At 35.8% G+C, this 17,253-nt stretch overlaps 2 protein-coding genes across 4 annotated transcripts; both read right to left on the bottom strand.

The window, feature by feature from the left end:
* Window positions 1-577: 577 nt before the first annotated feature.
* LOC131955166 (NKAP family protein CG6066) lies at window positions 578-9,308 on the bottom strand. 3 transcript variants are annotated; one of them, XM_059319157.1, is made up of 10 exons: window positions 9,290-9,308; window positions 5,799-6,513; window positions 4,104-4,217; window positions 3,036-3,113; window positions 2,826-2,902; window positions 2,583-2,634; window positions 2,287-2,384; window positions 2,119-2,197; window positions 1,632-1,781; window positions 578-918 (listed from the first exon to the last, which is right to left on the bottom strand). In XM_059319157.1, the coding sequence occupies exons 2-10, from the start codon at window positions 6,479-6,481 to the stop codon at window positions 756-758; spliced, it is 1,494 nt and encodes a 497-aa protein (XP_059175140.1). In that variant the 5' UTR covers window positions 6,482-6,513; window positions 9,290-9,308; the 3' UTR covers window positions 578-755. The 3 variants fall into 3 exon arrangements, with proteins under 3 accessions (XP_059175140.1, XP_059175137.1, XP_059175139.1); XM_059319154.1 differs by having other exon boundaries at window positions 9,240-9,306; XM_059319156.1 differs by lacking the exon at window positions 9,290-9,308 and adding an exon at window positions 9,203-9,289.
* Window positions 9,309-10,138: 830 nt separating this feature from the next.
* On the bottom strand, window positions 10,139-15,391 carry LOC131955155 (uncharacterized). The gene is made up of 7 exons (XM_059319144.1): window positions 15,361-15,391; window positions 14,778-14,915; window positions 14,246-14,395; window positions 13,807-14,019; window positions 12,753-12,919; window positions 11,985-12,329; window positions 10,139-11,712 (listed from the first exon to the last, which is right to left on the bottom strand). Exons 1-7 carry the CDS (start codon window positions 15,389-15,391, stop codon window positions 10,333-10,335), a joined length of 2,424 nt encoding a protein of 807 aa, XP_059175127.1. The 3' UTR covers window positions 10,139-10,332.
* Between the last annotated feature and the right edge of the window lie 1,862 nt (window positions 15,392-17,253).

Here is a 17,253-nt window from a genome sequence, read left to right as displayed (position 1 = left end):
TTCATTGATCAATTGATGTAATTACACATTTTTTTTAAGAAGCCAGTAAGTATTTTTGACTTTGTATGATAAGAACAAAGCCTCAAGTTTAAGAAAATTCCGTTTAGCAATGAAAAGTATTATTACAGACCATTGAATGCAAAATATCTAACAATACTCACACACAAAGATTTTTACTGTGTACAATCAATCAACAGGAGCTCAACATTAATTAGAGCTCAATATCAGCTATCAACTAGAGCTCAATATCAGCTATCAAACTAGAGCTTAACATCAGCTATCAACAAGAGCTCAATATCAGCTATCAACTAGAGCTTAACATCAGCTATCAACAAGAGCTCAATATCAGCTATCAACAAGAGCTCAACATCAGCTATCAACTAGAGCTTAACATCAGCTATCAAACTAAAGCTTAACATCAGCTATCAACCAGAGCTCAATATCAGCTATCAAACTAGAGCTTAACATCAGCTATCAACAAGAGCTCAATATAAGCTATCAACTAGAGCTCAACATCAGCTATCAATAAGAGCTCAACATCAGCTATCAACAAGAGCTCAATATAAGCTATCAACAAGAGCTCAACATCAGCTATCAACTAGAGTTTAACATCAGCTATAAAACTAGAGCTTAACATCAACAAACATCAGCTATAAACTAGAGCTCAATATCAGCTAGAGCTCAACATCAGCAACCAATTAGAGCTCAACATCTGAAACCTTAATGCACCAACACAAAGACTTGTTAAAAACAAATCAGTGTTTCAACTTCTCATGCACCATACTCCGGAACTGTGAGAGAATTTTAGCCTCGCGTTTACTCCTCTCCTCATGGTTGAATGTTGCCAGGGCCCTCTTCTCATCAGCACTGTAAATCTGGTTTTCCTTCCTCAAACGTACAGCCTCCATACGACGATGTCTGTTCAAATAGGAAATTTTTCATTCAACATGTCAGATTAAATGTCCAAGACACATTATTAATAACCAGATTAATGAATTGATTTTTGAAAGAGTGTGATCGGCTCTCATTGAGCTAGATCCTACAAAATTTATTTAAATTTAGAGCCAAACATAAACAAATTTGAAAAATAATGGTTATACAATAAATTTAAGACAAAATGTATACAAATAAGGTGGTAGCTAGCATGGAGAAGAGAGGTCATGATATACTTTGTCATGGTCTCAATGGGAACAGGGCATTACCCTCCCCCATCAATACACCCCCCCCCCCCCCCCCCCCCCCCCCCCAGAAAATTTACCCCCTGTCAATTACCACCCACCCAGTAGGACATTACCCCCCGGTCATAGCTTAAGGTTCAGCTAGGGTAAGAGCCATGGTTTGAGTTTGGGCTAGGTCTATCTTTTAAGTTAGGGTTAAGGCTAGGGTTAGGCTTAAATCAATGTCTAGAGTTGGGTTTGGTTTTGGGTTTATTTTAGGGCTAGGTGAACTCTTAGGTTTTTCATCTTTGTCTTCATGTTAGGATTATGGTAATATATGGGTATCACTATCTTGGTGGATGGGGGGGGGGGGGGGGGGGGAATTGCTACAGGTGCTAATGTCCTGTAGTAAGTCTCAATATAGTAAAAAATTGTTCATGAGGCGTATTAAAAATATTTGAGAAAATAACTGACCTGCTGCCACTCATAACATATCCAACAGTTTCAAAGGACTCTATCTCATCAGAGGTAAGACCAATCTCACCACGACGGGGGATACGCTTGCCCTCAGCTATGTAGGCGGCCATAGCTGCACCCTCACCAGGCAGCAGAGCGCGACCAAAGCTGTCAGATGTACAGGATATTTCATTACAATAGAAAACATACAGCAATATCTTCAGGTTTTAATATTAGTTCAGATCATCAACTTTTCCAGTCCCTGCCCTCAGCATGCAAGTGGAGATTGTGATTAGATTAGATACTTAAATTTATTACAATTTAAAATTGTTTTATTGGGTATGACACTTGTCTTGTATATATACCATGTGCTTAAGAAAGTAATAGCCACTCACTCTATAGCAAAATTTAAATCACGCTTGGTGGAATATTTGCCCATTGTTCGGTGGGCCTATTGTTTTGATAATAAACTGAGTTAATACACTAAAGAAAATAGTGATCTTACTCTCTCTCAGTCAGTGTGTTTGTTTCAACAAATGGTGTTGGTCCCACATCATCTTCATCATTCACTTGTTTATCTGGCTCTGCACATAGAGTAGCAAACACATTAGGAAAACTTTTAGCTACAGATTAATATACACAAGGTTTTTATCCAGATACCACATGCACTTACTTTTGGTTTTTTCTAGCCACACATCCTCTTGTTCGGATTCTTCCGACGACTCTGTCTCACTCTCCTTCTTCTTCCTTTTACGAGATTTCTTTGACTTCCTTAAAAAAAGTATTTAAAAAAATTTTAAACAGATATTTTAATAGTAGTATACTTAAATAGTTTTTTTTTGCCCAGCAAAAAACCCCTAAAGCAAATAAGTTTAATAAGCATCAGTACATTAACAGTAGACATGATAATAAATTTAAACACCGACCTTGTCAGATTTCCTTACATGACTGCGAAAAAAAATAACTTACTTTTTCTTTTTTCCTTTCTTGGCCTTCTTTTTTTTCTTTTTCAGTTCAATTTCTGTTTGGTAGAAAAAGCCAACCCTTTAAAATTGTTCTTGTAACAATAATGTTAAAAATTTACATAACATTGAGCATATGAAATACAGCTGACATTAATGAAAATATCCTTAAGCCTAATAAGACAAAACAAATTTTTCCAGCTAAGTGTATAATCCTATTCTAAGCACACAAATTAAAAATTATTTCTACCTTCATCGCTATTATCATTAGTCTTTCTCTTCTTCTTCCCTTTTTTCTTCTTCTTATGTTCATCGTCTGACTCGGACCTGTTAAATTATATACCATGTTTTACAAAACAATCACACATCATTTAAAACTACAAGTGTTTTAATGGCAGTTTCTCAAGTGACAACTGGGACTACTCCAGCTGATAAATAATATTAGAAATGTGTAACTTGCCCCTGATCAGGAGAAGGTGACTTGGCCCACAATTCTGGTAGCCCACAAGCACCAATTCTCTCCCTTTCTTCTCTTCTCCTACATAAAAACAATGAAAATGGTAGCTACTGTGATGTATATGAAGTCAGTTTTGGAACTTTACATTTACAAATTAAGAACAATCACAAGTACTATTGACACCACACAACACTTTGATTAAAGACAAAACAAAACAGTGACACAATTCTGGTAACACATCTTGTCAAATGACCAAATTATCAAGATAGAGAACACTACACTTCTACCGCCTTTTTTTGGGCGGGGGGGTTGGGGGGGGGGGGGGGTGTGCGTGTGTATTAGATGAAAAATATCCTATGCTGAAATGCCAATGTGTAATATGAGTCATGTTTCTTTATTAAGTCAAGTTGTTAAATTAAAATTATGGCAATATTAAAGATTCAAACTCCGTCAAACATTTGCCACTTTGTCTAATGTACCACTATTAAATGTCATATGCCTATAGCGGTATTTAAAATAATAGCTGATTGGGTGAATGAGTGTTTTTCTTTCAAATGCCCCATTTGAAATTTTGTCAAGAAATGTCAATCTTCTTCTTCTTCTTCGTTCTTAATTTTTAGTGTTGGGAGGTATCGAGCCTTATCTGCCAGAGGGTTTGAACTTGAGACTTTTTTTCGAATTTATCAACCATGAGCTTTGCCTACTCGACCATGCTTCCATCACAATTAAGGATTACGTGTCAACTGGTTATGCGCCATTGAGGCCACTGACTCCGATTTCAGACTGCTTTTCTTTTTGGATTTGCTTCCATAGCCTTTGTCCAACCAAGAACAAACTACAAGGCAGCAGTTGTTTGATTTTGGAGGTGTCTCTCCTAGAAGAGTGGCTGTCCCCAGCTAACGAGCCTCATCTGCCCGAGGGTTCTAACTCGAGACTTTTCGGTTTAGCAACCATGAGCTTTACTGACTCGACCACGCAGACCCAAGAAATGTCAATAAAACAAACCTTTTAAGTAAACAGGAAACTAAAACAATCACAGAACTCTATTTTTCTATTGAAAAAAAAACTTACCTGTCCATCACAGCAGTATCCTCCCCTTGATGTCCCCCCCTATCCCTTGGTTTTTTAAAATGATGACCATCATCAGTGTTCATCTCTTTGTCCCAGGCTAGACGATATTTTTCCCTAATTATAAAAGCAGGATTTCAAATTAAATGTTTAGCAATAATAAAAGTGACATTTTATTAGTAAAAGAATAATAAATCAATTATTTACATTTGTGTTATCATTATCAAAGTAAATAAAATTCAGTATGTTCACATTCAGATATCACTTCTATAGTGGCATGTTCATGCTCAAAAGTTCAAATAAAATTCCAGGAGTTTTCCAGGAGTTTAAGAAAAATTTAAGGAGATTTTAAAAACAAAAAAGAAACCCAATTTGTACATTTAAAAAAAAAGCGTACTTAATAATAAATTTAATTACTAATAATTAGCTAAGCCAATGCAAACATTTAATTTCAGTAAAAGTAAAACAATATATTAGTTACATATTAGGTGTCTTCCCCCACCCACCCCAGCCCATTTTGGTCGATTTGGCAAGCTAGTATTAAGCTTATTAACAATTTTTAGTCAACCGAAAAAAAGAGCCGCTGGAAAAATTTATTTTCTATGTAGGCCTATAAAATAAAATAATGAAACGTTACGCGAATCAGCATAGTTTGATCGGATCGCAGCTATCCGGGTTAATTTCTAAAGAAGATTAATTTTGACGATTAGTCCTGAGCCGTAAATACTACTACAACTTTTTTTTTGCCGTTTCAATAGTTTAAGAAAAGTTATGAAACATGCCTGTCTACTTTAAAAATACAATAGCCGACAAGTCAAACACGGGAACACATGTAGGCCTATCTATCTTTAGAAATTGTTTATAGTATCATCCAATCGGGTCAATCGCCTAGCGTCACGTGACCACACACTAGACTGTGCCACACGATGTGTAGATCGCGGCAGTGCGATTCAGTCGGACGACGGCGATGCGTTTATTTTTATTTTCGTCCCATTTAAAAACTACTATTCAATTATTGGCGGAACAAAATCAAATAATTTTGATTATTTTTGCGCCGCGAGTTAATGAAATTTCATGAGATTTCATAAGAATTTTTAAAATTTCAGAATTCCAGGAGGTCAGTAGCGTAGCGAGGGGGGAGGGGGGCGGGGGGGACATATGTCCCAGGGCGCCGACCTTAGGGGGCGCCAAAATGGGTTGGAAAAATAAATTGAAAGGTTGAGAGGGGTGCAAATCAAAAGTTTGAGGGGTGGGGGTGCAAATCGAAATCTCGAGGGCGGTGCAAATTGAAAGTTTGAGGAGGGGGGGTGCAAATCGAAATATCAAGGGGGGGGGGGGGGTTGCAAATCGAAAGTTTGAGGGACGGGGGGGGTGCAAATCGAAAAGTTTGTCCCCAGGCGCCGGGAAGGGTCGCTACGTCTCTGCAGGAGGTTTTTATATTGTTTTAAATTCCAGGAGAATTTTACGTTTTTTAAGATTCCAGGAGTTTTCCAGGACCTCCTGGAATTTCAGGAGGCCGCACGAAAAGCGTTTCTTCCAGGCATCTCTTCGGCAAAGCCACCCCCCCCCCCCGAACGAAATTTATATAAAAAATATATACTTTTAACAGTGTCCGCCCCCCCCCCCCCCCGAAAAAAGTTCCCCCCCCCCCCCCAGAAAAAAAGTCTGGAAGAAACACTGTGCACGAACCCTGCATACCTTTCATTATCTCTGGCACCTCTAGCACCATGTCCTCTGTGGTTGGTAGAGTGGTATGTCTTGACATCTGGTGAGTTCTTCCTATGATGATTTACATTATTCCTGACAGGTGAATGCTTAGTATATTTGTGTCTTGCATTCTGTTGTTCAGGAGATCTGTGTCTGATTTTGGGAGAATTAGATCTGGACGAGTCTGATGATAAGGATCGCTGCCTAACTGTTGGTGATTTCGACCTTGATCTATAGTGACTTCTGCTAGATGATTTGAATTTTGGAGACAACGATTTTGAATTTGACCTTGATCTGTGTTGATGTCTGCTAGATCTGATATTCTTAGGAGAAGGAGATGACGATGATTTTCTTTGTTTCTTTATGGGGGATTTTGACCTTGATCTATTTAGCTGTTTTCTAGACTTTTTAGTGTAAGGTGAAGTGGATCGCGAGTGGCGTCTTTTTAAGGGCGGAGACTTTGACAAAGAACGATTGCGTTGTTTAGTATACTTTCTACTGCTAGGTGAATTCGATCTCCTTTTTATACTGGGTGGTGAATGTTGTCTATACATTTTTCTTTTGTTGTTAGCTTCTTCAGAAGAATGCCTATGCCCATTTCTAATAGGACTCTTGTCATCTGCACTTGAACTGTCAGAATCAGATGAGCTAGAACTAGAGCTATGCTGAGGCATTTTATAAAACGCTACTCATTGAGGTTTTTGGGCTGAAAAGAAAAATGATTTTAATAAATATAAATTCAACACAAAAAATAAGACCCAATAAAATGGTACTAGATCTAGATAGATCTACTATTATTTAACTATTATTTAAAAATGAGAAGTGGGCCTGTTGAGTGTAATTAGTAATTAAATAGGCCTATATTACTTTTAGGTCTCAATACTATTTAATAAATAATTAAATATGCCCTCTTCTAGAATCTACATTTTGGGCGAGAGTCTAGATCTAAATCTAACTAGATAGTAAAAATAGTTAGTCCGATAGATCTAGGCCTATTCAATTCTAATTCTATAAATCTAGTTGGCCTAGGCCTACTATCTAATTAGGGTGTTGGGAGATTGCGAGACGCGAAAAGGGAAATGGCAAGGCGGGAAAATGCAAGAAGATAATGCGAGACATACCTGCGGAATTAAGGGTAAATAGCGAGACACTTTTTGCGAAAAAGTTTTATTCATGCTTTTTTCATCTTTATTTATTTAAATTATTTTATTTTTTTGTTTTAAAATAATTAAGCATTTAGCCATACCCTTTAACACGAGTGTTGTATGTTGTTATTTTTTATCTAGATTTTATTATATAGATAGATAGATACTAAGAAAATAGATAGATCTATATGTAGATCTATCTATTTAAAAATCCTAACATCGTTGCTGTGCTACTGTCATCGGCCACTCTCGTTAGCGAGAGGAAAATCCCGTCTCAGTCGGCACTGATTTTAAAAATCTAGCCCGCTCATGTTTATACAAATGTGAGCTGTGTCATTGTGAATTGGTATAATCTTGTCAGCAGGAGAGATATTCTGCAACATGTATTTATGGATTTTTGTACTTGCAAAAAGTGTAAAAGTATAAACAATTCTAAAAAGTGCAATTTATTTTTTTATTAAGTAATTTTAATTACAAACAAAATTTACAAACAAAATCTTCTGAAACAGTCCTAGCACTACTCTAACACACCTCGTGACACCATCTTTCACACATAGTACATCTAACCCAGTTAATTAGACTCCCATTTATACATTTTTCTTTGGCTACTTCTTCCAATTCACATTCACAACATGTCACATTCTCATCACAGTTGACCTCCTCGTTCATCCCACAAACAACACTGGCACCCATGTTCTCATCATCATCATCCGCACGCTCAACATCTGTTTTCCGTTTTTTATAATTTGTATTTTTTATCATTTCTGTCTTTCTTCTTTTCTTCTTCTTCGTTCTTAATTATTAGTGTTGAAGGGGATCGAGATTTATCAGCCAGTGGGTTTGAACTCGAGACTTTGTTCGAATTTATCAAACATGAGCTTTTTGCCGACTCGACCACGCCTCCAACACAATTAAGCGTTACGTGTCAACTGGTTATGAGCCATTGAGGCCATTGACTCCGATTTCAGCCTGCTTTTCTTTTTGGATTTGCTTCCATAGCCTTTGTCCAACCAAGAACAAACTACAAGGCAGCAGTTGTTTAATTTTGGAGTTGTCTCTCCTAGAAGAGTGGCTGTCCCAGCTAACGAGCCTCATCTGCCCGAGGGTTCGAACTCGAGACTTTTCGGTTTAGCAGCCATGAGCTTTACCGACTCGACCACGCCGACCCCCTATCATTTCTGTAATTTTGGCAATGTCTTACTCATTGTGGTCACCAGCCGGATCTACGTCAGCGGGGCGTGGACGTTTACGCCCTGAAGTTTTATCCTGTCGCTTCCTTGCAGCTTTTCTTAATTGTGTTAGATTTATTGATTTCTTGTTACTGTCGATAATCCCCTCTCTCCCCCCCCCACTAAAATGACACCTCAGCCGACAACCCCTCTCAAAATTGCAGTTTTTAAAACATCGATATTTTCCCAAAATCTTGTCTAATTTCGGTCAAAATAGAGTATTTTAATCAATTCCTATTACAATTTATTAAAACAGTTTTCTAAAACGCGAAAAAACGTCTAAAATTCTTTTTCGAACATTGCTTTTTTATAGTGTGACTTCACAACATCTAACCCCCCTCCTCCCCCTCATCGGGTGCGGTAAATTTTTCGCAGAAATCTTCGCATTTCAACACCACCCAGCGTAAGTATCAGGTTGTGGTAAAATGCGAGACAAAAAGTCACGTGACCGACCGTTTTCGCGCCCTTCTCGCATTTTCCCGCCTCGCCATTTCGCGTCTTGCAATTTCCCCACACCCATCTAATTATTAATTAATTCTAGTACACTAGTCTACAACAATGCTACAAACTAGATTACTGTCTAGCAGTTTAACTGAGTTTGTTTAGAGATCTAGTCTAGGCCTATGATGAAGGATCTAGATTTCCATTTTAATTTTTAGTTATTATTGGCATTTACTGTCAGCGTTTTTACTCTCACTTTCGGGGCCTTTCATTAACATTTTTTTTACAACAGACACCACAGCTCTTCTAGATTAATCTAGATCTAAGTCATTTCTAGTGTGTGTAGTGTAGACTGTAGGTACTGAATGAGTGTAAATTACTGTAGTGTAAATATATGTGTATTATTAGTATACTAGTACTAGAAATCTAGTAAGTTAAGTATAAGTATAGTAAGTATAGTATTATCTCTCAAGTTCCCTGAGTGAGTTAACTTCAGTTAACTAAGCACACCACACATGATCCAGATTCTTATCCTAATCTAGAGCTATTTGAAAATAGTTACGGTGTTAAAAAAACCCACAGAAATTGCCGTAGGGCCTAGCTAGACTATAGCCTACCTAGAAATCTAGATCTACTAAAACTAAAACATAAAATAATGAGTGCTCACTAAATTCTGAGGCGTACGTAAACAGAACAACTTGAAAGCCAAAGGTCTACTTCCGGGTGAAATGAACTCAATTAGTTTCGCTTTTCAATAAGTAAATTTTTTTTTATTAATTTAAAGTAGATTAGGCCCTAAGTAAAAAAAAATAAGCCTTGTTATCAAAATATTTTTTTACCTTGAAATAAGTACTGAATCCACTTGTTTGTATCTTGAAGAGTAATACGCCTAAAATTGTTGTGATTTATAGTTTTTATTATATTAATATTTATATATTTTTTAAAATAAGCCTAGGCCTATAGCCTATTAATTATAAATTATCCTATTATAGTCTATTTATTTCCTGTGTGATGCATGGCTAGATATAAATATTAAATATATACTAATTATTCTCTAATAGGCCTAACTGTTTTAATAAATAAAATAAATGAACTAAGAATCTAATACTTGTGATCCATTTAACAACAGAGAAATGATGCAGTTATCATGAATGATGACAAGCCTCAAGGTCTTTTACTATGTCAATAAAAACAACAAACTAACAGAATCACCAGAAGATAAGTTTGAAACAAATAATGCCAGTTTATTTGGTAGAAATATATAATTTTTTTTTTTTTTTTTGCAAAAGAACAGTCTTACACATAACAATATAATTACATTCATCACTTTTAAAATCTTTATTCATTTTGCTGAAAGAAAACTTAAACTATTTAACTTAAAGCTAATGTTTGATAATCAATATATATATATATATATATATATATATATATATATATATATATATATATATATATATATATATATATATATATATATATATATATATATATATATATATATAATGCATTAGTACAACATTCATCAGATCGCCATGAAACTTTGTGAAGTTGTTGAGTACAATTAGCTAAGGTTGTAGCCGGTTAAAATTTAAAAAAATATAAGGCATGGTGCTTGCAGTACCGTGCAGTTGTGACCCCCTAAGAACCTCACTGCCATCTTAGCACCTGGAATCCACTGATTGGGTGTCATGCAAAGGGGGCTCAGGGTTACTATTTTGCATACCAAATAGCAGCAAAATAAATGGAGCCATCTTCTTCTGTGTATTCTGACAAGGACTGCAGTGCCACATCCTCAGCTGCGGCCTCTGCTAACTCTGGAACTAACCCATACTTTGATATGGCTGTTCTCTGGTATCTATTGCCAGGCTGCCCTGAACTCCAGCATGCACTAACATAAGGTTTACTATCAGCACTGTAAAACTTGGCATACACCAAACTCATTTCCCTGGCAATTTGCCTGTTTAACTCTGTGAGAAAGCTTTCTGGGCTAATTTGAACCCAGTAGAGAGTTTTTGAGTTATTTACCTTAGTTGTTAATCTTGTTTTAGATTTCTTAGACTTGAATTGACCATTAGTTTTGTGACTAAATGACAGAGTGTTAGTATCGGTGCAGACCTGCACATTACATTCTTTATTAAGTTGAGATTTTGCAGAAAGCACCACACTAACATATAAATTCACACCTATACTGGTTACAGATTGCACTAATATATCATAACTATTTATTAATTCTTTGGCTTTTTTAATATAATCAACTGCATTAATTGCTAAATATACAGTGAAATTTTCATCATTGAAACCATTTTTCATGTTTTTAAAAACTGCTGTGAATTTCAGTTCGCGGTTGCAGTCTGAATAAGAATCGAGGTAGTAAACAAATTTGTTTTCTGTTTTATATATTTCTATGGCCTTTTCTAATTCTGTGGTTGATTTATTAAAGAGAACAAAGTAGTTAAAGGGACTGGTAGACTTACAAAATATAGCACAGTACTTTGTTTCTTCATTTGCTGCATTAGGTTGCCTAGGATAAAATCTAACTTTATGAATTTTTGTAGTAGTCGTAAGATTTTCTGAAATTGCTGTAATTTGTTTTAAAACGTGGCTTTGGTTTTGAAGCTGTAATATTTCTTTCAGAAGCCAGGTCTCTGAAACACCAAGTAAAATAACCTGAGACAAATCACGGGTCATGATTCTAGTTCCTCCATTGTCAGCTAACCTGGCTACATCACAGTTGTACATTGACACACCTGCCACGGAACTTAAAGCACACTTAACAACACCATTCAAATCTGAATCTGACGCCCAGGAATTCAAAAGCAAACACCAGTTGTGTCCACTCCTGTGGTGGAATAAAGTCCCAGAGGTCCCCTCCATGCCGCCAGTGTGACCCCAGGAGTGCCCACCATCTTGAACATCCCAGCCCAGTCCATACCAGTCTTGACCATTCTCATAGGCTGGCTTGCCCATACATTCCACAGCCAGGTGATGTTTTAACAGAGCTGGGTGTTGACAGCTACACCCAGCACCAGCATGAGTTTTTACTTCAGGCAAGTTGTGTAATTTTATTAAACATTTCTCACAAAGAGCTCTAGTTGTTATGAGTTATGTAACTGGTGTAAACAATGCCCACATTGAGAAAACTGATGTCCAAGACACACATTAATTTCACTATTTGGTTCAAATTTTTCATTTGGAAGTTCAACAAAACAGGAAACTTCCATTTCACTTTTTTCATTTATCAAAGTAGTAAGTTTAGGTAACAAATTAACATTAGTCTGTGTTATGTTTTCATTGAGGTGTAGTTCAGGTTCTGTAGAAAGACTATTCATGAGATGGTGCATGGCAAAATGGCTTGAACTCACATGGCCACAGCTACAAAATGGTGGTGAAATATTGACAGGGTGATTATAATCTTCCCATAATGCACTTTTGTTATCTTCCTTGTAGTTAGGACCGGCAATGTTTAGTGTGTCCATTGTTGACCATGTCCTGTCCAGTGTTGACCGTGTCCTATCACAAACACCCCCATCCTTTAAAGCTTGCTCCCAGCAGTGAACAAACTGTAATAGAGACGTGGTGTCACTGACCAGACCCCCATACGATGCTGAGCTCTCCATGGCCATGCCTCCATACTGTGGGAGAACCTCTCCTTCGTTAGGGTAGAGAGAGTCAACAACTTGAGGCTCTTTGTTGTTGAAGTACTCAACCTGGATTTGAATAAAATTAATTATTTTCCTAAATATTTTTTTTTAGTTCATCAAAGATTATATTTCTATTAGTAAATTTGCATTGATTTTAAAAAAAAAACATCATATGTAAAAACCAGAACTATTTTCTAGTAATATTTCTTTTTCAATTTCTTTCTTTTTCTTTTCCAATTTAATATGTAAATAAATACTTTATAAAACCTCATTTAAACCTTTAAAATAGCACAAAACTCCCATATATCAAAAGAGAGGCTAACTATATTTAACATGTTATAGTGATTTATTTTAGAGTCATCAAGTTTGAGTGAGAGTCAGCATGCTAGCATCATTTACAAGTTCTTATTTTTGTCCCATATAATAACTGCATTTAAGTTTACAAACAACTAAGATTGAGAACATAAAGACAGGATAGTGTAAAGTCACCTCTTTACTCAACCAGCATGCCCTTTTTCTATGCCCAAGAAGTATGTTGTCAATGTGGACAGAGTGTATAAGGTTAAGCACAGAATTGTAAAATGGCTGATTGGTTACTGCCTCGATTATTTCACCAAGCGCTAGGTAGCCAAGGTTGGAGTAGGAATGCCAAGTGCCTGAAAAGTATCAAAAATTCATTGAAGAAAAACGGTTCTTTTGGTAAATAATTAAAATAATTCTGGGGGTGACTGTTTGGGTCAAAGCCAAGCTTTTTATTTCCTGCTGGTGGATATGGTGATTGTTACAGTAACAGCTTAAAATAATTTTGATATGACCCAGCTGGAGAAATGAGTACCTAAATAATATAGGGCAAATTCTGTACAGCACATGAGTACCTAAATAATATAGGGCAAATTCTGTACAGAAGATTTAAAATGTATTTAAATTAAACAAAACATGTACCTGGAGTGCACAGATTTGATTGGCTGGCGTGAAGAGATTTGAATAGCTGGAGTGAAGAGATTTGAATAGCTGGAGTGAAGAGATTAGCTGGAGTGCACAGATTTGATTAGCTGGAGTGCATAGATTTGAATTGCTGGAGTGAAGAGATTTGATTAACTGGAATGAAGAGATTTGAGTAGCTGGAGTGAAGAGATTTGATTAGCTGGAGTGAAGAGATTAGCTGGAGTGCACAGATTTGATTAGCTGGAGTGCATAGATTTGAATTGCTGGAGTGAAGAGATTTGATTAACTGGAGTGAAGAGATTTGATTAGCTGGAGTGAATAGATTTGAATAGCTGGAGTGAAGATATTTGAGTACCTGGAGTGCACAGATGTGAGTACCTGGCGTGCACAGGTTTGATTAGCTGGAGTGCACAGATTTGAATTGCTTGAGTGCACAGATTTGAATTGCTTGAGTGCACAGATTTGAATTGCTGGAGTGCACAGATTTGAGTAGTTGGAGTGAAGAGATTTGATTAGCTGGAGTGAGTAGCTAGAGTGCACAGATTTGAGTACCTGGAGTGTACAGATTTGAGTACCTGGAGTGCACAGATTTGAATACCTGGAGTGAACTGAAGTTTTCTCCTCAGGGCATGAGACAACAAGGCTGAGTTGTATTCAGGTGTGTCAGGGTGTTCTTGTATGACACACTGAGGTCTGACGAACACAGCATCACCAACCTTGTCGCGGTCCCATCCAGCTGAATGCTGCAGCAAGTGTTGGACTGTGATATTTTTCATTCTTTTGTCTCGAGTTTTGTATTTCTTTAAAATTCCTAAAATGTACAATAGAAATTTAAAAAAAAATAAAGTAAGTTTAAATATGCTTATTCTCAAGATAAATCAATTTATATCAAATTTCAAGTAATTTAATTTATTTGTGGTTATTTTGGAAAGAAAATTTACTTTAATAAAGTAGGAACAGCATACACAAAATACTTTCATAAAGTAAGTATAATATAAATTTAGAACATGTAAAATCATGTAGTCTTTTAATTTTACCATTCCTGCCAAAAACTCTGGAAGCCAAGGATAATTTTTGCTGCTCTATCAGTTTCATAACAATGGTTGCTGTAATAGGCTTGCTAATGCTAGCTATCTTAAACAGAGAGCTTGGCTGTACACGTCGACCACCACCTGCTGTACCATATCCTGAAAAAAAAATTTATATAACAAATTTTTGAAAAAATTCTAAGTATGATATGGTGGTATAAGTTAAAAATAAAGCTACACTATAATCTAATGTGACTTTTTATTCAGCAATTCTTGAAATTAATCTTTAATTTTTACTGAATTGTCTATACTTAGCAGATCTCATCACTCCTCCCCCTCCCCCCAATAAAAAAGCAAAGACCCACCTTCCTATAAAATAATCATAACTTTAATATTAATATGCTTCTCTGTACTTATGTTTTTTAAGGAAATGTTAAATGGATGCCAAGATTCATTTTGTATTCCTTCCCCAAGCAGCACATTACCCTACCCCAAACCAGATTTTGCAGTCAAGTCTAATAAAACTTTAAGAAAATCATACCCTGTTGGTAAAGAATTTCCCCATCATAGGAAACAGCAATGCTAGATCCTGGTATGTTTTGTTCAAGTAAAAATTGTTCTATAATGTTATCAAACTCCTTCCATCTTGTAAAAACCTGGTTGTTAGGTTGAGTGGTAGCTATATTAAAAAAAAATACTATAATTGAACAGATAGTTATTGAATTCTGTCCACTGAAATGAAAATGTTATATTAGCACTGTACAGTTAATGGGTAATTCCTCATGAAATAAAAAATGAAGACTTTGCCAGACAAAGTAATCAAATGCCTTTGAGCATGACAAGCCATCTTTTGGAGCAATCTAATAAAACAAAAATGTACAGAATTTTTTTTTTAATTAAAGACTGAAGAAGAGAAAACAGAAAGTGCAAAATATGATAGATGAATTATCACCTGAAATGACACTGTAAGAATGTTCTGTATGCACTTCTAAACAATCTTCTCCTGTACCCATTGCCAAACTTTCAATTGTTTGTATTTGATCATCATTCTGAAATCATTAAATATATATTTGATAAAAAGATAATAGAACTCTGGCTAATTTTTTTTTGTTATAGAGTGTTACAGGGTTCTAGTACTAGGAAGTCAACTGCCATATTGAATTATTAAACTAATTAATATTATTTCCAAACTCTTTAAAAAAATTTGATGATTGAAGATACTGATGTTAAAAAATAGACCCCATAAAATAGGTGTGTTAGGTTGTTAGTAGTGTTGTAATCACAAGTTTTATGGTTAGAAATTAGGGTTAGTAGTGTAGTAGGCATATGGCAGGACTACAGTTAGGGTTAAGCATTGACATTAGAAAGCCATGTGTGTGTTTTAGTTAACTACCAGTAACCTAACATCAGAGGCGTAGCTAGGGGAGGCCGGCCACCCCGGGCGCCGACCCTAGGGGGGCGCCAAAAGGGGTAGAAAAAATAATTTACAAGCTCATTTTAAGCTGCATTTTTTAATTATAAACAGTCAAAGTAAAGAAATTTAAACAGTCAAAGTAAAGAAATTTAACAGCTGAGAGCCTTTGCATATTAATTTAACTGTTTTCTACCTTGATTAAGTAACTGTAAAAGGTATATCCTTAAGAAACAGTGACCGGAAAAACTGCTTTCCAGCTTTCCTAGATGTGGAGGGGCGCTTTTTCGAAGACTAAAATCGGAAAAAATTAAGGAATAAATAACCCATATCATTCAGAAAAGAACCTTGGAACTAAAGCGTATTTTACGATTGTGTAACATAAAATCTGCTCTACCATTTTTGTCCATGATGGTGGTGAGGGGTGGGGGGTGCTTTTTCACCAACAAAAATCGCAGGATTTGTACTGGATCGGTTACTAGATAACTCTTTTAACACTTAGAAAAGAAATGTGTTTCATTATACAATCAACCAGTCAACGAAATACTCATATCGTATTCCAATGAGAACAATAATTTGTATGACCTTAATCTAACAAACTTATAATCCAAATATATATTATATCATAACAGAGACTGTTCCAAAGATAAAACATAAAAAGTCTGTCCTAAACGATTTAGCACCGCTACAATTTTTTTCTCTGACATTACTAATCATCATCTTTAAAGGAAAATGCATCTTAAGGGGAATTTAATTATCGTCGAGTAAAGTTTTAGCGAACGACAATCATACAGCGTAATTCTTTTTTTTCAATACTGTCGCACACACATACACACACACACATATATATATATATATATATATATATATATATGGGGGGGGGGCGCCAAACTGAATGTTCCCCCCGGGCGCCTGGAGGGGTCGCTACGCCACTGCCTAACATCCCTTTTTAAAGAAGATTCTATTATCAGACACTGGTATAAAAAATCCCCCAGTTAATACTAATACTATAGTAATACTAATCAGTAAGTAATCAGTAATCAGGGCCAGGGCAGGGTAATGATTATGAATGAATGATATTGTCTTGTGTGTCAGTAGGAGTTACTCATCAGATTAGACTTAGAGCTGGGTAGACTTTACTCTTTACTTTTTAAATTGTCATTTAGGGGGGGGGATGGTTTTTTTCATTTATAATGTGTAGAGTGTAGAGTGTAGAAGTAGAGTAGGTAGATGAGTGTAGTGCAGTGTAGACTAGTGTAGAGTCATGTCAAGTGTTATTAAAATTAAACTAGCCTAGCATAACGGCATAACATTAATTTAATATATTATATCTATTTATATAATATATTAGGACTAAGTTATTTTATAATATTTATTTATAAAGTAAAAAACCTAGCAGTGTACTTTGTTTCTTCCATGAATTAATGGTATTCCGTTGTATTGTGATCCTTGGCAGTAAAAAAATTGTTCGCTTTTGAAGACTCTAAAGTAAGGCCAACAACTCATTATAATAACAGTTTAAAAAATAAATGTTGGCCTTATAGTATAGTATAGGCTAAGAATAAAATTAGAGTAAGACAATTAATAACATAATATTTAATAATTT

Source organism: Physella acuta, unplaced genomic scaffold, assembly GCF_028476545.2.
Source record: "Physella acuta isolate Inbredline_101_S28 unplaced genomic scaffold, ASM2847654v3 ptg001057l, whole genome shotgun sequence".
NCBI lineage: Eukaryota > Metazoa > Mollusca > Gastropoda > Physidae > Physella > Physella acuta.
This window is presented reverse-complemented; position numbering and strand designations above follow the sequence as displayed.

Bases quoted from the DNA above. Each gene is read 5' to 3' on its own strand.
- LOC131955166 (XM_059319157.1), bottom strand. From the start codon at position 6,481: ATGCCTCAGCATAGCTCTAGTTCTAGCTCATCTGATTCTGACAGTTCA. The intron at 2,635-2,825 runs GTAGAAATAATT...TCTACCAAACAG, and splicing joins TAATGATAATAGCGATGAAG to AAATTGAACTGAAAAAGAAA. The intron at 1,782-2,118 runs GTAAGATCACTA...TACATCTGACAG, and splicing joins AACACACTGACTGAGAGAGA to CTTTGGTCGCGCTCTGCTGC.
- LOC131955155 (XM_059319144.1), bottom strand. From the start codon at position 15,391: ATGGCAGTTGACTTCCTAGTACTAGAACCCT. The intron at 14,396-14,777 runs GTATGATTTTCT...TTTTTTTTTCAG, and splicing joins GGAAATTCTTTACCAACAGG to GATATGGTACAGCAGGTGGT. The intron at 12,330-12,752 runs GTGACTTTACAC...ATTCAAATCCAG, and splicing joins CATGCTGGTTGAGTAAAGAG to GTTGAGTACTTCAACAACAA.